This window comes from Etheostoma cragini, chromosome 2, assembly GCF_013103735.1.
Source record: "Etheostoma cragini isolate CJK2018 chromosome 2, CSU_Ecrag_1.0, whole genome shotgun sequence".
Taxonomy (NCBI): Eukaryota; Metazoa; Chordata; class Actinopteri; order Perciformes; family Percidae; genus Etheostoma; species Etheostoma cragini.
The window spans coordinates 20260607-20288506 of NC_048408.1; the positions used below are offsets into that span (position 1 = coordinate 20260607).

At 37.7% G+C, this 27900-nt stretch overlaps 2 protein-coding genes and 1 long non-coding RNA gene across 4 annotated transcripts in view; 2 read left to right on the plus strand and 1 right to left on the minus strand.

Moving 5' to 3' along the window:
- Positions 1-3723, plus strand: part of prkcaa (protein kinase C, alpha, a) — a 135608-nt gene extending 131885 nt beyond the window's left edge. For both annotated transcript variants that reach the window (XM_034861175.1, XM_034861185.1), the window contains one exon: positions 371-3723. In XM_034861175.1, the coding sequence (XP_034717066.1) occupies positions 371-535 (165 nt within the window). In that variant the 3' untranslated portion in view covers positions 536-3723. The remainder of the gene's footprint in view (positions 1-370) is intronic.
- Positions 3724-4453: 730 nt separating this feature from the next.
- LOC117937323 lies at positions 4454-14697 on the minus strand. The gene is made up of 3 exons (XR_004655124.1): positions 14685-14697; positions 11160-11162; positions 4454-4557 (listed from the first exon to the last, which is right to left on the minus strand). It is a non-coding gene; the product is annotated as an uncharacterized LOC117937323 (long non-coding RNA).
- On the plus strand, positions 9333-27900 carry LOC117937316 (voltage-dependent calcium channel gamma-5 subunit). Its single transcript, XM_034861197.1, has 6 exons — positions 9333-9583; positions 18610-18851; positions 23105-23191; positions 24532-24672; positions 24989-25134; positions 25837-27900. Exons 2-6 carry the CDS (start codon positions 18656-18658, stop codon positions 26098-26100), a joined length of 834 nt encoding a protein of 277 aa, XP_034717088.1. The 5' UTR covers positions 9333-9583; positions 18610-18655; the 3' UTR covers positions 26101-27900.

A 27900-nucleotide genomic window follows, 5' to 3' on the forward strand; every position in this document is an offset into this window, starting at 1 on the left:
CCTAGTTTTGTATGTAAGCCGGGGGGCGGTGAATATGGATTTGAATTAGCCAACATGTTGATGTGGGAGAACTCACAAATGTTGCATTGGTGTATTGTCCATGCACATTGTCCAGTAATATGAATGGTGATGACAATGGTAGTTATTGCTAATGTTTGATGTGTGTCTTGTGCTTTTGGCTTATCTGTGAAAAGTTCCAACAACTTAAAAACAAATTGTGGTTAATGTCTCTTGCCTTCACAGAACTGCCATGAACATACTTCTGCCAGTGCTGTTTGTTCCATCTTGTTGGTCTAAAGTTTGCATTCTTCATATTATTTTACATACCTTATGTCTTAACTTTTCCCTTTTCTGTCCCTCTTTTCCACAGTGTGGCAAAGGAGCAGAGAACTTTGACAAGTTCTTCACACGCACCCAGCCCCAGCTCACACCGCCAGATGAGCTGGTTATCGCTAACATTGACCAGGCCGAGTTTGCAGGGTTCTCTTTCATCAACACACAGTTTGTAAACCCTGCGGTCAGTAACAGCATATGAAAAGGATTGGAAAACGTCCCTGAAGAACCTCACTGCCACTAACTTAAAGCAACCGCCAACCTAACATCTGACAACAACTTGATCAAGGCCTACTATAGACCATTATAAACCTTTAAGTATTGGTTTTATTTGTAAGCAGCATTCAGGGGATGCATTTATGTTCTGTGCAATATATTTTACAGTATAGATCAGATTGGAGTGGCTTTCTGCCATCACAATAAAAAAAAAATTCTTTACTCTAATGATAAGCATGAACTGTAGACAAGATGTCCTTTCTTTACTGCTGCAATTTGTATCGATGGTTTACCATAACTAGAAGTCATTTAGAGAATAAATGAATGCATGACTATATGTGATATGATATGAGCGAAAGGATATTAAAGGAGCATTAAGCTAGGAGAGCATTTAAGGCATGGATTTTGGAAAAGGTTTTCATGTTTTTACAAATCTCAATGGATAAACATTATGGTCTATAGATCCACTTGCTTTGTCACACTTTTTTCCATATGGAGAATTATCACAATATAGATATTATGCGATGACCTTAAAAACACTTACGTAAGGCAGTGTAGATACTATGGCCAGGTGATTCAGGTGTTGAAACTTCACCTATTGATTCAATGTTTCTTGTATCATGTTTACAATTTTCTTCCCCTTTGACGTCATGGTGATAGTATTAAATTCTATTTTAGTACAATTTGATACTAGCTAATCTCAACTTCCTATGTGTGTAGCAAATCAACTAAAGAATGAACAGTTGTGTAGTTAGATAATATGCAGCCTGTAAAAATGGAGGTATATGAGACACTTGGGTATGAAAGTATGTCAGGGTTGGTTCCAATTTTTAGCTTTATAACTTAACTGCTATCACTCTATTTCATCTGTTTTTAAAAGTAATAATTCACACACCTATTTTCCTTAACTTGAGATGCAGATTGTATATTTCCCTTGTCAGTAATGTTTTGGACACTTTGTGGACACCGTTATCAGTTTAGTATGTGGACAGTGGTAGTACATTATATATCTACCTACTTAGGAAAATAGTCAGTGTTAGGGTTAACCACTGTCTCTGTCCCATCCTATGCCAATAACTACAAAGCCTCCTATTAGTCATAAGTGTCTCAACAGAAACAGTGACAACATTTTGATAAACTGTTGTTTGTTTTTAGAAAATAACATTTGTGTATTAACCATCCGATGTTATATTGCATACATTATTGTGCCCTCAAGTGTAGATACACAACACATATTACAATGTTGCAAATCAATAGCATTTCTTCTGACTATTCTTTTTGTTCAGAGAAAGACAGATCCTTTATTAGGATTATGTCAACACAATTATTATTAGTTAAATATCACCTTTATTCATCCCTTTTAATTTATTTAATGTCTTTAAACATAGTTTTTTGTCCCCTCTACGTTTGTGTCTTCTCATACATATTGGATCAGATTGATATTTGAAAATGTCTACTATCAGTGCATAACTCCTTTGTAAATAATCATGAGTTATTTAGAACACGTAAAGCAAGTTACAGTTTTTATACCAAAACCTGAATGTGCTTTTATTACGTTAATTATGTACACCAATATTTGTATGTCTCATAACATTTAAACAACTAGCAACTAACCCAGTACAGGTCGACTTCACAACAACTTTAAGAGTCCAGATTTAGCAAGTTGTAAAATATATCTGTTCCACTTGTTTTGGCAGATTTATCAAAACTTTAATTTTCTTTATTCATATTCAATGATTTTGATTGTAAATTGTGAGTTGATTGGATGTGTTTCTGGCTGTTGACTGTCCCTCTGTATCGGCATGCTGTTGGTAGACATTATTCATGCACGTGATTCCCTAAAGGCTCTATGCTACAAAGTATAAAACCCTCTAAAAGTTACAGTACAACCTCAAACTGATACTCCCCTCAAAACCTAACTTTAGTGGTACGAGATAGTAGTCCTGAAAGTTTGTACTTGTTTCGTTCTTGAAGAATAATAGCCATAGCTTTGATTTATGTTGATTCTAATGGATTCCAATAGTGACAGCTTTTCAGGAAGGTAAAAATTATAGGAGGGCTGGGTATTGTTTAAAAAAAGATGATAACGTACCAATACCAGTATCCTTAAAGCTTTAATGCGTAACTTTTTTATACTAATGAACGTCCCATACATTCAAGCCATTGCCAAATGAGTTTGAAAACTCAGTATTTCTCAGTATGGCTAAGTTCATGAGATGGTGTAAGCCGGTGACTTTCACGTGCAGAAAACCTAGTGAAGATAATTTCCTTGTCTGAAGAGTCCATCATGATTTTTGAATCCTCCGTTTCCTCTTTAGGTACTAGCAACTGCGTGGAGGAGGGGTGGGGGTGGTGCGCAATCACAGAAGGCTTTTTAGAATTCCTCATGGGGGAGACATAAAGTACACACTATAGCTTTACAGTAATACGGATACCAATACTTCATTTGATACCCCTTGTGTAAATAGAAGCATTCAGTTAATTGTGCAGGTACAGGTATTGTTTGTCAGGAGACGTTTGAATACAACACGATACTAGGTTATTTCTGTCGGTATAATTAAGGAATTGAGAACAGCTCTAGTGGGACACGTAAAGGGTCAGACCAATGGGAGGTGAGTGTTTGATACTCAAAGGATAGATAGCATAGTTCAAGATTGGACAAACTCAATGTGTTGATCTTAGACTCTTTAAGAGATGATTGCAGGATTTTGTAATTATAGTGCACACAAATCACAAACCAAGTGATGTAACACCAAAGTCCTAATGCTCAAGCAGAGCTGTAAACTATGTGTGAAAGCAAGAGTGGGGAATAACAGTGATTTTGCCAAAAGAATGCAGATCTCTAAAGATGATAGAACATACGTTTATTACAGTGGATTAACAAATGCTAACTACTTTTCAAAAGACTTTCCTGAGACATTGTCCCAGTTCTTGATCAGTACTTTTTGCTTTAGAAGGTTGATATGTGTACATCATGGCCCCTGGATCCTTTTGCCTTCCCCTTTTCAGGGTGATGTGGAACACTGAACCCAGATCTGTGGAGAGTTGTGACTCAGAGGCATTGCTCGTTGTTAGACCAGTGAGACCACTCGCTCTGTGTGTGTCATAAATGGGGTTTATGTTATAATCTTAATGTCGTGGTGTCGTCTGTTGTAAAATGTTTGTTTCTTCTTTTTTTGTTGTCAGTTGCGGTCAGTGTTGTTATTGTTTTATTTCTCTAGCTTCTGCTAAGAAATTCTGAAATTTGTTTATTTGTTTAAAAGGATATTTCACATTAGAAAACTCATGACATAAATAGGAACTATTGAAACATTTTTATTCACTTTTTCATGTTTTTCTAAGAGTCATGTTCTCCTACAGTTTTTCCTATTGTGTATAACCTTTTGCATGTGCCAAACGTGGAAAACGCCAGAGCCCAACAATAGCAGCGTTGCACTAGCTGTAGTCACATGGATGACTTTTGCCGCCATGAGTATACTAGGGCACATTGTGTTAGTAAACTTTACGATGCCAGTCAGTTAATTAAACGAGTCACCATACACAGTCCTAGATTTCCCTGCCTGCCTATCCTATATATGCAGAATTGTGTCTAAAAACATTTCAACTTGTGGAGCATTGAATTTAACATTCGGTGTAAATATCCCAGAAGGAGAGGAAAATGTCCTTGTACATACTCTGAGTTTATTCAGCAACAGTCTTGACCTTGTCTGAGGTTTACTTACACCTCTGAATGTGCTAACTAAAAATATCCATCCTTTTTAATAGAATCTCTGATTACTTTATCCCAAACTTCTTTCTCCTTGAATCATGTAATGTTTTCAAAAAGTCAACGTCAGTGTGGGCGTGAACAAAAAAAGATTCTTCCTCTCCCCTTGTGTGCCTTTCCCTACTTGAATAGATACTACTTCATTGTCCTCGCTCTCATCTAAACTCTCTACTCCATGTTTACTCTTTACCTATCCCGCTTGCTGCATTTAATCCATTGTCAAAGTAATTGAGTTAATTCACCTTGTTTACGCCATGTAAGGGTTTCAGCACATCTTGCAAATGTATGTATGTATGTATGTGAATAAAAGTAAAAAAAAGTAAAAATTTGCATACTCTGTTCACATAAATGATTCATGAGCCAATTGGTACATCAGAATTTTCAGCCATAACACTTGGCAACAACTTGAGTCAACCTCATGTGTCTGCTTGCTTTACCTTTACCTCCCTGTGCCTATAAATGACTAAATGATGTAGTGAGTTGATTAATATATGTAATGACAATATCAAAGGATGATCTTTTGGGAGTGAAGGAACAATAGACTATTAATTTGGACATTAATCACCTATTAATGGGGCTTGGTTAAATGAATGAAAGGACAGATGATAATGGCTTGTTTGAGGAATGAACCCTGTGCCTTGCCATATTGAACCATCCCTCCCTTGTCTCTAGTAAGCACTCTTTCACTCTACCTCTTTCTCCTTCCTCAGAGCCTAGGCCGATTCAATCCATCATCTTATCTACAGCGTGTCCCTCCTTTCATCCGTTTAGATCCCATCAGGTCAGGAAAGCAGTTGATTTTTCTTGTGTTATTCACTCAAAACAGTTTGTGTCAATTTCACCCTTTCATCCTCTCGTTTGGTGCGTCATGGGAAAGGAGTTAGCAAATTGTATTTGTTGATTGCTTACTTTTTTTACATTCTATTTGAAATCCTCATCTTTTTGTTTTTACTTAAATTGATTGGGATGGCCAGATGATAATAAAGTACCTTTCTGGTGTACTATAGATTTTAATATAGATTTTATCTTAAATGGGAGGTTTTAAGACATACTGTAGGTCTCATATGATTTTTCCCCCCCAAATTGGCATTTCTTACAATTCTTTTTTAATTTTTCTGTTTAAATTAGATTAATTTTGTGTAACGTCTTTTTTCTTTATAGTTAGTCATTACTCTCCACTGTGTCCTGTTTGCTGTGAAAGGAAAGATTTGAGCTGAGCTGCCATCTTTTTGGCTGTACAGAGTACAGGATCAATAATGTGCAGGTTTGCCTTATCCCTTAACCCATACAGTAACATGATCTATACATGTTGGTGTCCTCTCTTTGTTCACTTATTTTGTCAGTTCCCCTGTCCTTGTACATAAAGACTTACAGTATATATCTAGACTGTAAAAGAAGAATATATTGTATTTTGCAAATGGTGTATGTCTGTTTTCTTCCAATGTCCGCCTGAAACCTTTAAAAAGAGTCTGAGCAACTTACCTTGTAACTGATTGTTATTTGTACCTAATGTATGATAATGCAAATAAAAAAGGAACATGAGATCCGTATTTCTGCAAGTGTGTGCTTGCCATTTGTGACTTTAAACTTAATCAGCATGTTATATTCCATTAAAACATATATTGTGGCTTTCCTGTTTTATAGTTTGGTGCCGATATGGGGTTGGGAAATTAGCAAGTTTATCTTTTTTTGAGAAATGTCTCAGTGGCGTCATCTGACTTAGTCCGTCAGGTTTTCTCATTCATCATTCAGCTGGGAGGAGGCCCCGGGGTAGACCCAGGACTAGGTGGAGAGATTATATCTCCAACCTGGCCTGGGAAACGCCTCGGGGTCCTCCAATCAGAGTTGGATAATGTGGCTGGGGAAAGGGAAGGCCAATGTCTTAAGTGGTGACTTAGAGTTATAGGATGAGGATTGTAAGCTTTTAAAACACATTAGTGTATTAAAGCCGTTTAACAAAGTTTTCAGTCTAAGTTTCACTGTTCGGAATTTTCAAATGAACCTGTAAAAGGATACATCCTGGAAAACGGTCTTTACAAATGTATTTAATAAATCTGAATCAGAATTAGTTTTATTTGCCAGGTATGAAGACACATACGAGAAATTCTTCTTTGGATAATTGTTGCTCACAATGTGCTTACACCGACAAAACAACCAAAACAATACATACACACTCATATATACACAATATGTACATACTCTAAACAGAAACAATATAGAGGCATGAGTGCAATGAAGAGTTCAAAATAATTTATTTAAATGTGGAGCATAGTGCAAAGGATACTGGGATAAATAGTACTGTTGTATTACAATATGAACAGTATAAACATTTTGAACAGTTATGAAATAGGAAATGAGAATGATTAATAAATAAATAATAAGTGAGATATGAGAATGTGAATGATGAGTAAACAGTGAATAATAAATAAGTTAGATATGAGAAGGATGAATAATACTAAACAAGTGAAATGATAAGTGAAACCAGTGAACAGTTGCTGTAGAGACAGTGTTACTGGGTTATTGAACAGATTTGAACCTGATACTGTGAGTCAGAAGTCAGCTGTTCATCAGAGAGATGGCTTGTGGGTAGAAACTGTTCCTGAGTCTGTTGGTTTTGGCGTGCAGTGCTCTTTAACGCCTACCAGAGGAGAGAAGCTGGAAAAGGTTGTGTCCGGGGTGAGATGGGTCTGCAGTGATGGTTCCTTCCCGTTTCCTCACTCTGGAAGAGTATAAGTCATGAACAGAGGGCAGGTTGGCACCGATGGTCTTATCTGCAGTCCTAACTGTCCGTTGTAAACTGGTCCTGTCCTTTTTGATGGCAGATCCAAACCAGACAGTGATGGACGTGCAGAGGACAGACTGGATGATGGCTGTGTAGAAATGGACCAGTAGCTCCTTAGGCAGGTTGAGCTTCCTGAGCTGGCGCAGGAAGTACATCCTCTGCTGGGCCTTTTTTGATGATAATGTCTGTGTTGGGCTCCCACTTCAGGTCCTTAATCCGGCTTAATTACAATTTGCAAATTCAATTTAAAACTGGATTTCTTCCCTCCTGAGTTGTAGTATTGCTGTGATGCAGACACATACTGTACAAAATGATTGAACTTGTTTTTGTTTCTCCACGTGTTGTCAGACAATGCATAGCTGTCCTGTGATTAGAGAAAGCCTGCGGTGTGTTGACTGTGGAACCAGCTGGTGTGTGAGATTTGTTTAACACCTTTCATGTTTCAATCCACTGGTTTCTCTCAGTCTCCCTCTATAACACAAACAGACAATGAACACACACACACACATGTACACACATCCTCAGCATATCTGCATCTGTTATGGCACTGCTAGATAGGAGTCATATACAACCGTGTTGTCTTGTTATAAAAGCTGCTCTGGCCTTAAGTAAAACAGATGCTTCATCATTACTGTCTGATTAACATTAGCATCTTTGTTAATAAGCCATGGCAATTTACAAAAGCTGACTGAAAGTCTTTTTTGTGTGTAAGAAAAAAAGGAACTGATAGTAGTGTTTTTTTTTTAAGTCTACATAAAGTCTAGATTTTGTGCACACTTTTCTCTCTCTCTCTCTCTCTCTCTCTCTCTCTCTCTCTCTCTCTCTCTCTCTCTAAGAAGATGTTGAAGTTCAGTGACAGCAAACTATATTCTAGTCCATTACCATGGGGAGATTATGGTATTTATTTTGAAAGCCTTGCTCTTGCGTCACCTTGCTCTGGGCTCAGTATTACCTAAATACATAAGAATGCCAGGAAAGTTCATGTTTGCCGTCAGGAGCCTGAATTTAGCTTTTTCCTTTGATGTTTGATCGTTAAAGTAGAGTAGAAAATATCAGAAGAGATAATTTGCTTCAACAGTATTCAATGATGAAATGTTAGAGATAAGCAGTGATACAAAATGGGATGAGGAAGGTCCTGATAGCCATCTTGTGAGGAAAATGAGAGGCTTTGTGAAAGGCCAAGTCAGAGCCAAGCTGATGACAGCCTCTGGCCTCTGTGATTGGTCGGGAACTAAATGTGGTTGTTAGTCATACACATGCATGGGATTCACCAGATGCTCCTAAATGACTGAATGAATGTCCACACGATCATAGACGGTTTGTATTGATTTCAGTCTTACAGCAGCACTGTAAATCTGTGTCGTCCTGAACATGTGACCTAATGCTATCATAAAACTATCCCATTTAACACAAATGTAGCTTGATTTAGTAAAAAAGGTCATTTATTTGCTCAGTGAATGTTTTATGTAGTATGTATAAGGTTCTTGATCTCATGTGGAAACATGTCACAAACTTTCCACATGAAATGAATGAAGATGTTACGTAGATGCATTTTATCAATGGGTGGCAATACAAAACAAAAGAACCAAAGCCACTGAAAGATTCAGTTTGAAGGCTCATTTTCTTTGGCAGAATATTCCCTTCAGTTTTGGAAGGCAGAGCAAACAAACCCACAGTTTGTTACTCAAAGGGGAAGCCAATTCAGATGCGCTGAAACAAAAAGGAAGAATGTAAGGAAATAAAAAAAATAGAAAGGCAGAGATCTCCAAAAAGGCTTCACATCAGAGTGAGAGATAACACTTATTATGTTGTGTCATCCTACTGCAGCCTCTTTTTTTAGAAGCAAGTATACAGCAATTTTTGCTGAGTTACTATAGCAATGAAAGGACGGTTGATTGTCGTGAGAACAGAATTTTGCACAGAAAAGTGATGGTGGTTTTTTTGGAAGCTGGCAACTTTGCCTGGCTAATCAAACCTTGTTTATAGTTAATATGCATTGTGAGGGATGTCCAGTGACAATTTCTGTCACAGGCACTCAGACTACATTGTAGGCCTAACGATGGTATTAATGGATGGCAAATAAAAGACACGTGTGCATTTCAGGAATCTATAATAGCTTATCGTTTTCAGAACACAAGCTTACTAAATTCAACATTTGCAGAAAACTTCAGAGTTGTCTTTGGTTTGACCATTTAAACTATTATTACAACATTATATGTACACAGCAGTCCCTGTCCTCCGCACACCTGAACAGAGGTGGAGTGGGGAGTTTGGCGCCACGTGCCACGCGGCACGCGCCACGCTGTTAGTACTCGCTTGGATAGTAGTGGTGCGCGAGCTACGCAGCCACGGGTCCCGTCCGCCACACAGGCTCATCTCGCGCCAAAACCGAGACAACACGGACCGACTGGACAGAGAGAAACAAGAGAAAAAAGAAAAAGGAAGAGGGAGAGCCGTGCTTTCATCAGCGAGTCTTCTTCGTTAAGGTAATACATCGTATGATATGTGTTTTTCTCAAGTGCGTTTTAAGATAAATGTCGTAGTCGACATTATGTGCAGCGAAAGACGCTGTTGATTGTTTCCACTGGATTATTTATTTGTTGTTTGTTGTTTGCATATTTAAAGAGTCAAAATGTCTCTGCAATCATGATGGAAGTAGAAGCTTCTGCTAACTTACATTCGCTCACTTTACCCACATTTTTGTGTGAAGAGTAAACACATGGGATATGCTAATCGAGATATAATACACTGTTATTTAAAGAAAGAGGTGTGACAACGCTTGTTTTTAGGATGAGGGGAAATGAAAAGGTTAAAAGATAGAGAATTAAATAACCGGATGTAGTCTAATGCCATACAGTCCTCATTTAAAAATAACCTGACTAAACCACGTTTACATTGGATATTCCAGCGCCAATAAAGACTTGTGCAAACAGGGTTTAGAGGACATAGCTTCCACTACATTCACGTGTAGCAACACGCTCCATGGACTGACGGACGTTCAGCATGGGAACGTTAGTGGGTGTTTCAGCACCGCGGACAGCGACTGTAGCTCAAGCCAAACATCAAACGGCATGTGAAACACACAGCTGGCTCTGATTGCCATAGAGGATGTAGCCAACAAATAGACTCCGGCTAAACACACTGATACTACTGACCAATAACTAGAATGGTGTTTTAGTTTTAAATAGTTTGAAAAATTCTGAATAATCATGTAAATTCGCAAACATTGAGATTTTGTTAATTTTGGAGTTTGCCTATTTTGTAATCCGATTAATACCTAAAGATCTTATCAATTTTATTTTTACCACTTGTACCACTGCTACAGTTCAGTAATTACAAAAAGTTTTCTGGAAGTGAACAATAGTAAACAAATATGTATGGCGAGGCCTTGAGGCTGACAAACAGTCAACTACTGTTGTAGCTCAAATTTAGACTGAGATTGTGTGGGCTGCAGAAGGATTCGGCAATGTCAGAAGAAAAAATATTTGTAGCCACTGTTAAGTACAGGCTGGTTACTTCTCTCTGTGTGAGAGTTGTTGTGGACTTGTTGCAGTAAGACTGATATATATTACATATATTATATTAGGTCATCGATATACATGCTATTTGGACAAATTGTTCAGTCTTCCTCTTTTTTAACCTTCTTTCTCTCCCCTTTTCCTCCAATTTATGTGTCTTGTTAACTCAGCAACATTACTGTTTACAGTTTACCAATTTGTCACTCCTGCCAACAAGAAAACAGAGGTCACCATTACTAGAAAGGTCTGAATTCCATTATAAAAAAACAGTAACATGCCTGTCCTCAAAGTATATTGGACTGTTGGTATTGTGGCTTGTTAGTTAGCAAAGAGCTTGTTTGATAATACAAGATAGACTGGAGATTAATTTTGTTTGATAGAAGTCATCTCGAATGATTGGCTATAATTAATTCTGTAAATTCCTGTTGTTTCTGTTTAGTTTTTTGTCATGAAGATGTGAAGACAATATGTGTCCATTAAAAAGGTTTAGTTGCATTAGTTGGTACTGATTTGTTTACATTACTTAATTCTTTAGTAACTTTACTCACTATTATTAGAGTATATGTAAAGCTTGCAGACCAATAACCAGTCAAAATCTGCTGTTATGGTAAGGGTTAGGGTTCATTCGTGAAGAGAACACCTCTAAAAAGTGCCAGATGCCATTGAATGTGAGCATTTGCCCACTTAAGTCAGTTGCAACGATGAACTGCAGCCAGGTCGAGAGAGAGAGAGAGAGAGAGAGAGAGCGTGAGATAAACACAAACCGTATTATACAATGTGTTTCTATGTCTTTCTCTTGTTTTCAACTGTATCGCCAAACCAGCATATGAAATGCACTACCAAACAGGAAGCACTGTTTGAGACAGGCTCATCAGTCCATTAATGCTTGATTAATCCAGAGGATTCTCTGTATAGTGTTGCCTGGCGACAGGCCTAAGTCAAACACTTATAAATGGGAGACTTCTTCTCACAACGAACACGGGGAAATGGATGTTAGTGCTGTGGATCACTGTTTTTTGTGCCAGCCACAATGGAGGGTCAACCCTTTTAGAGATCACTGTGCTATTCATTTGTGTTTTATTGGATTAAACAGACCTGTCTGTCATCTTTGCTACAAGGATTTTCATGGAATAAAAGCCGTTCAGGATAATTGTCTCCGACCCACACCACGTTTTGGTAAAGCAAACAGGGTCTTTTACAGTGAAGACATGTAAGTTAAAGTCTTTGTTCAGCCTTCTATATTTTATGTTTACAATTACGTATCTATGATCAGCAGAAGATATTAGAAATGCAAAGAATATACTGACTAACAAGCTATCCGTACACATTCTGCTAATGACACTGTATGAAGGAATATGCAGGGGATGACAGCTCAAAGCCAAACCATTTACTAAAAGACATAAGGGAAGTGCCTTTGGAATAGCATGAAAGGCTTGGGCTATATCCAGAGCTGCCCCATCAAATTAAGATGATCTGGCGACCTTACAGATGTGCTGCATTTTGATGCAGTCTGTTCTAAAGTCTTAAGGGCAAGGGAAGAGAACATGTTCTACATTAGCTGGTTCAACTGTTTATATGCAAATGTGTTGCAACATTTAACAGCCAGTTGATTGATTTGATGCCCTGAATCTTGTGATTTCACTGTGGAGAAGAGGTGAGAATATGAGACAAAAATGTCCACTTCACTCAGTGTCTTGACAGCGTGCACAGCTACCACCTCTGTCTGCTGTTCGCCAGATGATGCACTTTAATTTGCCTGGCAAAGAGCCGAGATTTGTATTGTCACAGTTTTGGTAGACCTTCAAGGGTGGGCTGAGGCATCTCCAAAATTAGAACATAGAGTAATCATTATTGCTTGCTAGCTCCCTACTGGAGGCCAGCAGGGAGCACAACCATAATGGCTTATACATGATAGCAAAAAGGAAAAAATGTCCTCTGTGTATCACCATTAACTATTAGAAACACACAGTTGGGTACCAGACAACTCAGCAATGGCTGCTATGTTAAAATGGGAAGAGTCCTTTAATGATTTTATTGGATAATTATCCAATAAGTGCACAGCCCAATTTAATATGCTTGAAGTGGGGCGTGGATGGCAACAACTTTATCATAGTTATTTTGTAAACCAATATTGGGTAAGATCCTTAACTATATTGAAAGAGTTTTACTTTTTCAGAAAATGTAAGATTCACAATATGGGAACAATATCAATGGTGAAATGGCTCTGATTTGCTTGACACAATGTGTGGCTGATCTTGTCTTATATCTATACAGTAAAATGCCATATTTACTATATGCGACTTGGAAAGAAAGGTTGTCCTTGTTGTAATTGTCCTCCTTAGAGTGAGTTACTATAGTAGATACTACGTACTGTACACAACATATAGGGTAGAAGACATCAAATACAATCAAGGATAAAAAACACAATAAAGTCCACATTACATCAGGACATGACAAAACACTTACAGAGTGTGTAATAATCAACAACATAACATAAAAACAATTCTTCAATATATAAAAATAAAAAAGGAACTGACCCCTTGTCCTATTCTGCTACATTCTCTGGTGACCAGTCCTTTATTCTCTTTTTGAAAGAGTTCAGGGAGGAAATGACTTTAATTTGCCAGACTAACTTGTTCCACTGAACTGCCCCTATATTGGCAAAGGTTCCTTTTCCCTAACACTCTTAAATGTACAAGGACACATGTCTAATATGCTGTGAGTTTACACATTGTGTGTGTCACTGTACCTCAGTAATAAGACACAACAACAAATATTGGGACACTACTAAACAATATTTTATGGATCATTATCCACGTTAACATAAAAACACAAGACTCAACAAGAAGCCAGGTGAGCTCAACAACTTGTGACCTACATGTAAGAGACGTATGGCCCATGTTCAGAATAACTAATTAATTTATTCTGTTCTGTTTGCAGACTCCCTTTAAGTTGGTTTGTTAGGGCTTCAAACCAGGAGGTACATGCAATTAAAAACAATTTAAAATTAAGGTGGTGGCTAAAATGATCATTGTTGACCTATCAAACATTTTTTGAGTTTCTAGAAAAAAGGTGGTACTTTTATAACTATAATTGTTGTATGAAATAGTCACATTTGAATTCGTAATGTCACTGTTGCTATGTAAAAAAGGTTGTAAAATCAACCATCTGTACCATTTATATTAATCCAGCGTTGCTTTTAACACTGGAGGACATTTTGGACTTCCAAAATACAGAAGAATACAGCATATTTGTACTACTACTATGACGAGTGACCCACTCCATCTATATACTTCTGTGAAGACAACAGAGAGTGGCTGTAGACAGTTTGTGGGTCAGTGAAATGCGCTTTAATGTATGAAGATGCTTACATGTAACTCTTGTCAAGAGTTTGCATGATGTGATTTTTGTAGGCATGTGTTGTGTTTAGTTTGTCTACTTAAACTGTACAAGCAGATCTCAACAGGCTGATGATGGGGGCTGCCAGCTTAATCCAGCTGTGTTTGTGGCTTGATGACTTACCTCCTCACTCATGCATTGGACTGCCATTGTCCTCAGCCAGCCTTTGGAACATCAACCAACTTACTCCGACAGTGTTAAGTCTCCTGTCTACAGAAGCAACAGAGGGACTGCACTCACAGCTGCACTCCTACAGCCACAGTAGCTGGGTCAATAAGAATGCCAAAAGAGATCCATGCTGTGACACAGACAAATTCAAATTAAGGTGTCAGTTGTTTTGCAGAGTCAGTCAGTGTTTTTTTTTAACAGTCACATGCCATATTCATCTAGTTCAAGTGTTTTATTGTTAAACTAATTTCATTAGGCCAGAGAATGATGATGTAAAAACAAAATCCACTGTCAATCATACTCAAATAAGTATTGGGTTCTAATAGTTTACCCCAGCCAATTCTTTTGTTACTAAAACAGTTGTCCCACAAGTTGATATATTATACATATTAACCATCAATGCCAAAGAAAGATCCCTAAATTCAGAACCTCATGTAGCATTTGTTATGTTACATAGTTGGTATATCTCAAAATCTACTGCTGTTTCTGGTATCAAAAAAACGTTTTTAATTCACAACATCACATTTGCCTAACTTACAAGCTGTCTTCTTAAGCCATTGATTATGTTTTACAAGCCTTTATATTCTTTTGCCAGAATCTAAAAGTTAATGTTACTTTTTGGGTCAGCTTTGTTTCTGCCCTGCCTTCTTTTGACCAATTACAGATATGATTTACCGTGGAGGTCTGGGATCAACTTAGAATTCAACAACTGTTAAAAAGGAGTGAGACATTTGTTTTACTCTTTGACGGGAGGTTAGGTGCACGATAGCAAAGTAGACAGAAGTGGAATGGCCTACTTTTGGTGATGACGTGCCCTTTACTCTCGCAGTGGGGTGCTTGAGTCTTACTTGATGGCAGCATGGCCCCTGGACACCTAGTGGCTTTGTTAAGCACCACATTATCTGTTCAACATGCACTTATCCTCTAATTTCTCTTTGTCAAATCCTATTGAAAAATGTTTTCATTTCACAGTTTGGATATTATAGGTCTTCTGTAAAATTCATGTAAAAAAGGATCATTTTGTATTGTTAACTTGATAATCGTAGTTTTGTTTTTGGACAAGAAGAATACATTTTTAGGGGGACAATATATTTGTAAAGCTTCTGCTAAATGCTCAGGCAGGAGGGGATGATAGTTTAGTCACAGTTTCAAACAGATTTAAAGGAAATGCTGATGTTTATGCAGGCGAGAGGACGTTTGTGTGTCCGTTTGCAGGCAGGACGATCACAAGGCTTTTTTGTTAGTTTGCTGTAGCTTTGAACATTTAATGAGAAACATTTCTCAATAATAATGAAACGTTTTTTCTTAACTGAGATCAGTCACCATTTATAATTCTTTAGAGACCAGAGAGTAGAATTATTAGAATTCATGAAAGATTGAATGTGATTTTGTTGCTTGCTTTTGTGTGTGTCTGTGTGTGTGTGTGTGTGTGTGTGTGTACCAAGGGAAGCTAGACAAGAGAAACAGTTTAGCCAAATCTAGGTCCAAAACCATATAATCTTTTATGGATCCAGGAAGCTGGTAAACATCACTAACAACTTTTGTGACTTACAAGCCTTTTCCCAACTGACATTTTGATCTCAGATAGCAGGAGAAGCACAGGTGTATCTAATAACGTTCATTATGGCTCCAATACATAGGTATCCAGACAGTCAGTGAGCCAGCACACACAATAGCAGGTCTCTGGATATGTCATCCCTAAATGGAAGGAACGCAGCCATTATAAATGTAATTAATTAGACATTCCTTTGTCCACAGTACTGGGAAATGCTAGAAAATGTTTTGGGAAGTACTCTTCTCAGAAACTGCCACTTTAGAAGATACTTGAGAGTTCTGTCCTAACTCCTAATTATTCTAAGCTAAGCTTCCCAGGTGACAGTGACTCAGCGTTGCTTGTGCCTACTTTAAAGGCACAGTCATTATCTTCACTAGAAAGCTTTTATTACATTCAGTGTGTCATTCAGCTCCTCCTAAGTGTGGTGCATTGTTCTTAAAATAGACAAACTTCTCTTACTTAACATTATGGTGGGCTGTTTTGATTTAGATGCACAGGGGCAATCGGGTTTTGATTTAGTTGTAGTTGTCTTAGGTAAATGTCATAGTCCATGTAGTGTCCTCAGTTGGATATTGTTATCAGGTGTCAGTCTATCTTGACCCCCTCTGGCTTTAACCATGTGAATAGTGTTTGTCAACCATTTGTCAACTGCTATTGCAACAATGATCATTATTTATCTGGTCTTCAATAGTTCACAGGATAGCAGCTGTGTGTCACAGCAAAACAAAATGGGTGTATTTATAACACATATTATAATTTACAATGTTATTATTAATCAGCTATGTAACATAAATATCAATAACTGTGGTTATTTTTTAATAAAGCATTGTTGCTATTATTGCAATAGTCTTCTCTATTTTTAGGTACTTGATAGGTACCACCAGCCTAAATCACTCCTCTCTTTTATCTTTCAGTAATGAGACCATATTTTTAAAAGTCTACATTTAGGTACAATCAGCACTTTAATGTGTGCTTTTTGTGCTGTACCACAAAAAACAGCCCTCTGCTGAGTGCAGTGACACACAAAAGTCTATGAGTGGAGAGCATTCTTCTTGTCCTTAAGTTGTAGCTTGATGCTAAATGACTAAAAATAGAGCCATGGATATTATAAATGAATGTCCACTGATTGCACCATGGTCAAGAATAGCTGGGGTATAAGTCCTTTCTCATTAATGCTGGTCCTTTGTGCTTTAGTGAACTCTGATTGCGTATGTATGCATCTCAACTGCTTTCAATCACCATCAGTCCATCCTCTAGTGACAGAAAAAAGACACTTATTTCTAGTTATAAATAGTCAAGATTAGACTTTGTATTCTTTTTTACACTACCCTTTTCTTTTTTGAAAATGAAATAGTCACATTACTTTACATTACATTATGCAGGTTACTGAAGGCTATTGTCATACCCATGTATATTTTAGAAATGTAATTTCCCATTAGAAAATAAAAGAGGTCCGATATGCCTTGCTCTGTTATTCCCAAGTTATCTAGGATGAGTGATGATAACTGAAAGCATTCAGGATCGCGCAGGTGTTTACCCATACACACACACATACCCACACAGTCTGGAGTGTATGCTTAGCCTGATGATTAAGTTGTCTTATTTTCTATAATGACCCATAATTTTTATATATTTGTATGGTGTGGCAAAATGACTACATGTGAGAAATGCCCAGAACCTGTCTAATCTATAGGAAATTTAAACATGATTAGTTCCAGCGCCTCCTCTCTACTGAAAACATGCAATTTGGTAAAATATTAGTTATCAGTACTTCTTAAAAGCTCTATTTATAACCATGAGCAGCACCACATCTCATCCCTTATACATCTAACTGTTCTGTCTGTTGAACAACTGGTTCTGCACTGCAAGCTGGCAGATGTGTGGAGATTTCACTACTCCATTCTACTAAGGCTTTACATCCAGTTGGATACATGAATTTTATGAAAACTTTCAAATCATTTGACATTTTCATTCCATCTTTCCAGTTTCCTGTTGGTGCTCAATATGGTAGCCCACTGAAAACTAATTATGTAAAATCAATTCCTTTTGATACGTATCCTATGCCAAGCTCCGCTGCACTCCAGCTTCAGGCAAATGTGGGCAAATGCTACCATATGAACAGATCCATCACTTTGTTTGATGAGCAAACACATTCAAACGCTCACATCATCTGCATGCCGCTGCATCACTAGATGTGACAGAGCGGAAGTGGATTCTAATAAGATATTAGTAGCTGTGTTTGATTATAGCAGAACGTGTAGGAAAAGCAGTCTTTCTTTTGAGCATTATCAGTGCTGTAAGTTATAGTGTAGTATTTTTCTGCAGGCAGTTGGAGGACAATCAAATTAAATGCTTTCATTTCTTTCATAGACTTAACACACTAAATCTTTGTCCCTGCACATGTGGTTATTTGAATTCTAAGAGACGTGAAGGAGAGGGGACCTTTCCCAGATTTTATTTCTCAGATATGAGGATTGAGGGTTTTTTAAGGCTTTCTATTATAATATTCACAAATACAACTTTTCATTTATTTCCAAATCATCTCTGATGGAGTCAGCTGTGGAACCTCTCTATTAAAAACTTGAATTAAGATGAAACAATAATCTTCTGAACTTCACCTAGACTGTCTCACCACTTGGCAACCCACAGACATGTTATCTATCACCCATAATCTATTGATCACATGGTTATACAATGTCACTGTGATAAGAAGTCGTGCTTTTTTCAGTTAATGTATGACGGTGTCACAAAGCAAAGTGTGACTTAGTACAGCAAATGTGAGGGACAATTAAAAACATTTTTTATGACAACTTGCTCCCATTTTATTTTGGGGAACTTGGTCAAGATGTTTTTCTTTATTTTCCTCTCCCAGCTCCCCTTTCTGCCGGCGGCGCCCCCCCTGCTGTTGAAGCTGTGGTATGAGCCTATGTGGCAGAAAGGCGCTGACTTTGCTGAGCAGCGTTTTCGCTGTTTGCGCTCTGGGCCTGTTGGGGATCGCTGTAAGCACAGATTACTGGCTCTACCTGGAGGAAGGTGTCATCCTTCCCCTCAACCAGACCAACGAGATACGCATGTCCCTTCACTCCGGCCTTTGGAGGGTTTGCTTCTTGGCTGGTGAGTATGAAGTCTGAAACATGTACATAAAGAATATTCTTCCCTCACTCCTCAAGGTAAGGTAAACCATAAAGTCTATACCTCATTTCAGTCTGGACTTCTGTTTTATTCAGATACAGAGCTTTATGACCTATTGGGTAGTGATTCATTTGATTGTAATCACTGGTAAATACCAATTATAATTGAACATTTTAGATATTCAGTCATCCATGAAGTATTGATTGCTGCCAGATTATACAGCCGTTCTACTTGAAAATATTGCATGTAAAATCTTTTAAAGGATTAGGTGTTTTCAAATAAATATTTACAATAACCTTTGAACTATCAGTGAATTCAGCACGCCTTGAATTGTATGAAGAAAATATGCATGTGGTTTACATTAACAAGTCATTAACCATGACAGTTGGATAAATCTGGGCCTATAGATAATTTATGTTGCACAATCACAGTCCCCTGTGCTTCTTTACTTGGTGTTTGAACACTTGAACATGAATATTTTAACTTTGCCTTAACCTTTGTACAGCTATACAAGTTCCTTTCATATTTGATTTCAACACTCTACTTTAATATTAGGATACATCCTTTAAAGTGTCAAGTATTTATATTCCATTTGAAAGATTGGCTTTGCTATATGTCTTTTCTCATGACTTACCGGGTGGCTGACTTCTATTCTATTGCACCAAAGGCACTTTAGATTGATTGATTGATTTTCCTTTTCCTTCTTTGTGACCTGGATCTCTTTTCCACCATAGCACTCAGCATAAAAAACAAGTATTACATAGAGTACAATTTGAAAAAGCGCATGTGTTTCCACAGTTTAATACCTCTTGGCCTTTCAAAACAGCATTCCTCCCCATCTCCAACATAACAAAGACATTCTTGGAATCATTGTCTGCTTTATTCATTTTGTTCATAATAATTTCTTAAATACGCCCCTTAGAGTAAACTAGGTATCAACCATTGCTCTTACCCTTTGCTCCCTCTGATAATGGAAACATCTTCAATGGCAACTGCTTCTCTTCATAGTTGTCAGACTCATCTACCAACCCTTGTAGAACTGGCTTAGGTCTGCCTTGCACCAGCTTTTCATTATGCTGTTATAGTTTTAGACTGCCAGAGGACTTCCTTCCTTTGGCACACTGAGCTCCTCTCTCCTCTCCCTTTCAATCTGTGTGCATCCATGTCCCAGAAATGTTTTTTACTAACCTAGCTGTGGGGAGCTTATTGCCCGGTGCCCTTACGTTTTCTGTTGCCCAGCAGTAAAAAGAAGTTTTCCTTACCACCCAAGTTTTTTCACTGAGAGGACGTTTTTCCTCGCTGCTGTTGGACTAAATGCTTGCTCTTGGGGGAATTACTGGAATTGTTGGGTGTTTATTGATGATAGAGTGTGGCCTGGACCTAGTCTATCTGTGAAGTGTCTTAAAATAATTATTGGTAAGATCTATTTCTATAAACAAAATTGAATTGAATTGAAATGAATTGAATTGAATTAACCCTTCTTCCACAACTCACCAGCTGTATCCTGTTTCAGGATTCTTTATTGAGCCAGGCAAATGTGTAGCTGATCCAGTTGTGTTCAGGTAACAGATATTTTAGCAGGCCATTGCAGCATACACTGAGAAATCGTCCAGTGTGTGTTTTAGTGGTATTTGAGTGGCCTTAATTCAATTCAATTGTATTCATAGTGTCAAATGATTACAATTTTTATCTCAGGACACTTTGGAGATAGAGTAGGTCTAGACCAAACTCTTAATTTACAGAGACCTAACAATTCCCCCAAGAACATGCACTTGGTACGATAGCGGTGAGGAAAAACGTCCGTATGTCATAGTTAACTATTCTGATTGGACCCAGAACCAATTACTGAACACTATCACAGGATGTTGTTATGCAACAGAAGTGAAGGGGGTTGAACAGTGTTTTAGTTGGTATTGATGTTGGTTTGAGTTCATCGGGTGTTTGGCTGTTCATTCCAGCATGAGATCTGTAGTGGATCTCTACAGCCATACATCCAAAAACTGTTAGTGTTGTAAACCATGTTCAACATAGGTTACTGGATTGCTTATGTATTGGGGGCTGCAAGGCGTGTAACAGGAGTAGCCCTTGATAAATTACATTTAGCTAGTTTTTTTTATTTTTAGCATGACCTACCCTTCTTTAAAAAACGAAAGTATTTCTTTTGTGTACTTCTTGTAAGCATATTTTCTTCTTCATACAATTACACTATAAGTCTTTCTTTGGAGTAGCTGCCTGAAAGCATTATTGAAATCACATTTTAGTAAAACTTATTGATTTCAATGTAATCCACTTTGTTTTGTTTTTCACTGCAAGTTTGCTGGAGTCCTTCAGGATTTACTTAAAGTGAGCCATTATGTCAGCTATATGAAGCATAATTAACATCTTGCAGTTACATTTGAACTGACTGAAAATTACAGTTGTCATTCTGCAGAGGTGAGTATAAAAAGAAAAAACTCCACTAGCTTCACAGTCAGGCTACAACAGGAAGCTTGGCAAGTTTGACTGTTAATGAGGCCGCATTCCACATCTTTAAATTATGTTTTCATAACCCAGAGGAGGGGAACCCCAGAGAACCAGAAACCTTCTATTACGTTACACCGTGGCTGGGTGGTTAGTAACTGACTTAATACCAAAAGCAAGAGTGCGGGAGAGATAATTGACAGACTTATGATTGCCTGCAGTTGCCTGATAGTTTTTGCCCTTGTTGTTTTATTTGCACTCTTTCAGGCCTCAATTACCTGGATTAGTCACGATGCAATCAGGGATATTAAATTCCAGGGTTTCTGACAGAAAGTTGTTCACCGGAAGTGTTACCACCCAGATTTTGACTTATTTTATCTCCTGATTGATTCATACAAAAGCCACACTCATATACAAACTATAGTAGGCTATTTGCACACAGACAGACAAAAGCTGATAAGACTGGTTACAATCTAAAAATGTGTTAAATGTATTATTACAGTGAGGCCATTGTCTAGTCTGCTACTATATTAGCATATCTGTAAAATTGACATAACTTGTGCACAAACTGCAAGTATTAATACATCATTCCGCCAATTTGTTCAATTGGCAACATTTACATATTTTACTCTTTAATTGCCCTATCAATAACTATCGCAGTCAAACACAGCAAATATAGTGCAAATATACACATTTTATATGGTGCAAAAGTACATTTTTGTTCATTAGTATGGTCCTCCTTGGCTACTAGAGTGTGTGTGTGTGTGTGTGTGTGTGTGTGTGTGTGTGCGTGTACGCACGCACGCATGTACGCACGCACGCACGCACGCACGCATGCACGCACGCATGCACACACTCTCTCTCTAGTAGCCAAGGAGGACGCAGAGGATTAAAAAAACATGATTGACTCACTCAAGTTTCTGTTCGTGAAAGTGACCGGACAACACAATCTTCTGAACATAGTCATACTGAGAATACAGAGAGAGTTTTGTAGAGCTGTTCATCTTAATCCGCTTTGTAGCAGCTCATTTGGGAATGACTTGCCTTGAATGCAAGGGAGTTCATTAATATCAAAAAGTTACAAACTACAGCTTTAATGTGATAACTGTAATACATTGTAGATCTGACCTGAACCAGTACCAGTATGCATTGCTCCAGTATATCAACATATAACATGCACATTGAAAGCTAATTACATATGCTGAAGAACCACCAAATCTCACCTAATCTAATCCAGCACCTCATAGTGTGCGTGGTTAATGAAGTGTTGAGAAATAACATCAGTTACTGCAAGAGTGTGTATTTGTGTGTCATTGTGTTTTGGTGCTAGACTTTGTACTTGCTGTGTTAAATTGTTAAAAGGAAAGGTGCTAAAAATCTAATGCTGGGTGTTCCTTGCACAAACACTGACAGCAGAAATTGTGTATAGCATGAAACAAGCTTTTGATTCCATGTTCAGTTCACTTGCAATAGCTTCACAGAGAAATAAGCTAAAATGGTATCATTGCACAAAGTTTACTCATGCCTGCACATGAAAATATATCCTGTCTAGTTACTGAAAACTGGACATTTACAGTCATAACTTTTTAGGTATTATCATCATGCAAAGGCTACAAGATGTATATGTTTTCTGTTTTACATGCTTCTGTGTTTGACTTTACTTTGTCACAGTGGACTAGTTAACAGTTTAATCAGTTGTGCCGCACCCTGATTCTACTCAAGATTTATGTAAACATTTCTATGGAATACATTTCTTTCCCTGTCATTTGTTCCAGGGGAGGAGAAAGGCCGGTGTTTTACTATAGAGTATGTGATGCCCACTAACGTCCAGATGACCTCCGAGTCCACTGTTAGTGTCCTGAGTAAGCAACCATTCACACTCCACTATTACATGAGAAATACTTTATGTTTGGAGGGTTCTCCAACAAAATGATCCAAAAAACATGAGCTTCATTTAGGTGATCATAACTATTTATTTACTTTTTTCTTTAGATTGAAAGATATTATTTCATGTCTATTCTCTGATCCATGAAAGTGGCAAACAAGTGGCCAAAGTAGTCTGCTTGCTAGTTTCAGCCCGAAAGTTTGTTGGTTTTAAGTCCTGCATCGCACTATTGGACGGTTGCCAAGATTCTATGGTGGCGATATGAGGATGCAATATTACAGCAGAGAACAATAGGAACAATAATAAACTGGGCATCAAAACCCAGTTTTACCCTACGGCCTACAACCTTTGGAATTTAGTTCCAGTCTTACATTTTTGGTTCGGCACCGGCACTGTGGTGAGTAGAACTTGGGAGATGGCCTGGACCTTGAGTGCCTTACGCACTAAAGTAGAAAGAAAAATCCCCCCAAAACATTTGAATGTGTTTATTCTGAGCAAAAAAAGGCAAACTACTTCAACTGACTTCTGAGATGCAATGAATTTACAAATTATTGATAATGACTAATATAAAAGTATCAATGGGGGGCTTATACAGTCGTGTTGAAAAGTGCCTGTTGTTGAATTCAAGTACACTTCCATGGGCACTGATCGAATTAAGTTGACTGCTTGCATTAGTTGTATCTCTTCATTCATAACTGAAACTTTTTCTGAATTTGCCCATGTTTCAGGCTCCACATGAATCCAAAAAGACTCACTTTTACTTTACTTTGCCAAAAGTTTGTGTGATGTTGGATGTCTAAATTGCAATAGGCAAGTTCCAATACACAATCCAAATTTTACTCAACTAATTAAATAACCAGTTCCATTAAGAATATGACCTTAAACATCTGGTCCACTTAGCAGGAGGGGTAACATTTTGTGTAAGACAATGGGGGTCTTGAAAGAAGTATTACCTACTAATTTCTCTTCTGGGAGGTACTGTACCATTTGCTCACAGTAGGGAGGTCCAGCTTCATCTTGATATAAATAAGAAAACATGTACTACAGTAAACCCACAAGATGTGGCACTGACAAGTAAGATCAGCTTTAGTGGAAAACCTCATGCTGACTTTTTATGAAAGTTTTCCTTTTTAGAGTTAAAAAGGAAACCTTTCATAAAAAGTCTCAGAAAAAAATCACCAAGGAAAATGCACAAAAAAACTAAGAAAAAAGTCGGCATTTGGACAAAGTAGTAACAACCCCTGTATAAGCAGTACATCTCAAATCAAATTCAATATAAGTTTTTCAATCCAAAACAAACTTCTTGTCTTCTTCCAGAGATGATCCGTTCTGCCACACCCTTTCCTCTGGTCAGCCTCTTCTTCATGTTCATTGGTTTTGTACTGAGTAACATCGGCCACATCCGCCCCCATCGCACCATCCTGGCCTTTGTTTCTGGAATCTTCTTCATCCTGTCAGGTACTTGTTTTGGCTTTTACTTTCAACATCTCCATGTCAGTGAATACACAAACACTTACAAACATACAACATGCATGTGAGTAGGTAAACTTGTGCTGAAAATCAAAAGGTTAAAACAATTTATAATAAACACAGTTGTCATGTTGTAGAGTTGGTTTAGGTCTAATCTGTGCCACTTAGATGTAAGAAAAGAGCACAGTGAAACATACTGTTATTGTTCTAAAAACAAACTGTCATCATTAGATGGCTTGTTATATTTTTAAGAGATTTAAGCTCCCTTTGTTTCTCTCTCTCACTCCCTTACTGCCTTCCTCAGGTCTCTCTCTAGTAGTTGGTCTGGTGTTGTACATCTCCAACATTAATGATGAAATGTTAAACAGAACCAAAACTAACGAGGCCTACTTCAGCTACAATTATGGCTGGTCATTTGCTTTTGCTGCCATCTCCTTCCTGCTCACTGAGGTAACTGCTCTCAAATATGCTTACATTAATAGCTAAAGTCACTTAAAATCTGCCTATTTTGTGTGAAAGTCTTAATCCATCATTCACAAAAAGGACAGAAACTCATCTTTTAGTGTCTTCATGTTTCCGAATCCCTCCCTTCATATTTGCCACTGTAATGTATTGTGTTGCGAGAAATAGTACTCATACAGATGATAATTTAGGGTTTGCTATGATTCCTATGTTTATTTCTTTTCTTTTGTGGATAATTGTTTCTGCCTTTCAACCAAGCTGTTAGATCTGCATGTTGCTTTTGATACTGTTAGTCATTCACAATAATCTGTTGTCACGCTGACAGGAAATGTTGAATGAGCATTTTTTGTTGTTTTGTCATTTAAAGAATAGGCAGAGAAAAAAAAGAAAGGAAAACAATCCACAGTGTTACAGCACAAACATGCACGCTGTGTGTGTGCATGCACGAGTATTCACTTAAGGGGGTTGATTTCTGCTGATTGTTGTACAGCAAAAATAGTAAATGATCAAATAATTGCATAATTCTTTAATGGGCAGTCATTTATTTTTAAATAATTAAAAGATTCACTTAAATGGTGGAAAATTCTGTCATGTGTTTGGTTCACAGTGACCTGGATTTTACCTGTGTTTGTAAAAAGAATGTATTTTATTGAATAAACTTTGTGTCTCTTTGCCTCCATTCCTCCCCAGACGGCAGGTGTTATGTCAGTGTACCTGTTCATGAAGCGTTATACAGCAGAGGAAATGTATCGGCCCCATCAGGGCTTCTACCGGCCTCGCCTCAGCAACTGTTCAGATTACTCTTGCCAGTTCCTCCATCCAGATGCCTTGGCCGGGCGTGGTCGCAGTGCCTCCGCCATCTCCTCTGAGGCCTCCGTCCAGATGAACTCTCACAACTACCCTGCTCTCCTCAAGTGTCCTGAGTATGAACAAATGTCCTCCTCGCCTTGCTGAGGATGAGTTGTTGTGTTGGAGTAAAATTGACAGATAATTTGATGTTATCCAGCTTGAATCACTTCCCTCCTCAAGTGTCCTGACTATGACCTGATTCTACCCTCCTCACTGTTTCACAATTTCTTATTTACTTTTTTTGCTTCTTTGGGGATAAAACTTAAATTGAAGGCTAGCTAGTTCCCTTTATTCTGAGATAATCTTTCATGTTTCAGGTAGAAATGTTAGAGGAAGAGAGAGGAAAGAGTTGGACCAGGTTGTAGTTTCATTGATAGGTGATCAGCAACCTGCTGATCTGAGAAAGGTATGGTGAAGTTATCTGAAAGGAGTACCTTACGTAGCCTCAACTTGCAGTGAGTAATTCAGCTATTTGCTTGTAGTAGCCTACTGCCACCATCCTGATAACATTTTGACAGGATAACATGCTGCACATCCGAAGACATGGAGTTTAGAACTGGATAGGCAACTACTGTATGTGCAAAGGATGCAGAGTCTGCAGGTATAATGAATGTGAATTTCAACCGTTCAAATATCATTTCATTCAGCATGCCGTTTGACACACAAACTATTTGACTAGGGTTACATTCTGGGATGGTTGGGTTTCTGACAGATGGTATTTGACGTTCCATACGAACTTCACCTCTCACGCAACCCTCTGAGAATTTCTGCATCAAGTGTGTCAATTTGCAGATGACACTGGTGTTCAGTTAACAGCCGGAAGTACTTTCCTCTTAAGGTCCTTTATATAGGAACCATTAATTGTTATGCACCCACAGGTGTTTTCCTAAACGTTTTAAGGTGGAACTGAAGGGTGGAACGCTTTACTTTTGTTGTATTTACATATATTATATGTGGTTAGATTACACCTTGTGAAATTCTTCATTTGGAAGCTTATTTTTTTGGTCCCTTTCAGCAGTTTAAGGATTGACACCAAAGGAAAGGTTTGTTTTAAATGCTAAGTATGATAAATAATGTTTTTAAAGGCCTAAGTCTGAATATATTACTGGTTATTTAAACTTTGAGTGTAAAGGGAACAGCCCAAATAAAAAATGCTTTATTTGCTCTCATAACCAGTTATTAAGAAAAATACAGGACTGCTCACATTGTTTCAAACAATACAGATGTACATAAACCTTATGTGGTATCTGAGAACCTACGATTCCTGCATACGGTGGTCTAAAAGTGTATTTAACCAACATTTAAAAAGAAAACAAGCAGTACAGGGGCAACACTGTTTGATTGTGTTGATCAGATTAGACAAGATTTATTAAACATTTAAAGAAAAAGAGCAAGCCAATGGGGAGAAGATTAAGTTTCTGTGCTCATAGATTTTGATGAAGCATGTGAATGTTGTGGTATTAAAGACTATTTTGATATGGAGCCATTGAGAATAGAAGATATGCTGAAGGAAACATTGATGAATGATTTCTTTTGTTGTTGCATATAGTAAAATACCTCTCACACAAAAATATATTAAGCCAAATTATAGATGCATATTTTTTCAATCTACCCCCTTCTAATGACACACATTCTGTTATCCTCAGTGTGTCAAGAAGGAAGTTGTATTCAGGTTAAGTGGCTTAAGGTTAAGTATTGAATATATACATGTCATGCCGTGTGAGTAAACACATTACAGAGAAGCCTATTGTCTTGTGCAATATTTTTTCTTAGTTTAATATATTATTACACTTATGATTATTGTCATTATTTCATGTTGCATGGTGTGCACTACACATATTATTAATGGCATGCAACATTTCATCACTGGATCATGTTATTGCACCTGCACACGTAAAACAAACA

Excerpts from the sequence above, each read along its gene's own strand:
- LOC117937316 (XM_034861197.1), top strand. The coding sequence starts at position 18,656 with ATGAGCCTATGTGGCAGAAAGGCGCTGACTTTGCTGAGCAGCGTTTTC. Across the intron at positions 18,852-23,104 it reads GAGGGTTTGCTTCTTGGCTG|GGGAGGAGAAAGGCCGGTGT; the intron begins GTGAGTATGAAG and ends CATTTGTTCCAG. Across the intron at positions 24,673-24,988 it reads AATCTTCTTCATCCTGTCAG|GTCTCTCTCTAGTAGTTGGT; the intron begins GTACTTGTTTTG and ends TGCCTTCCTCAG.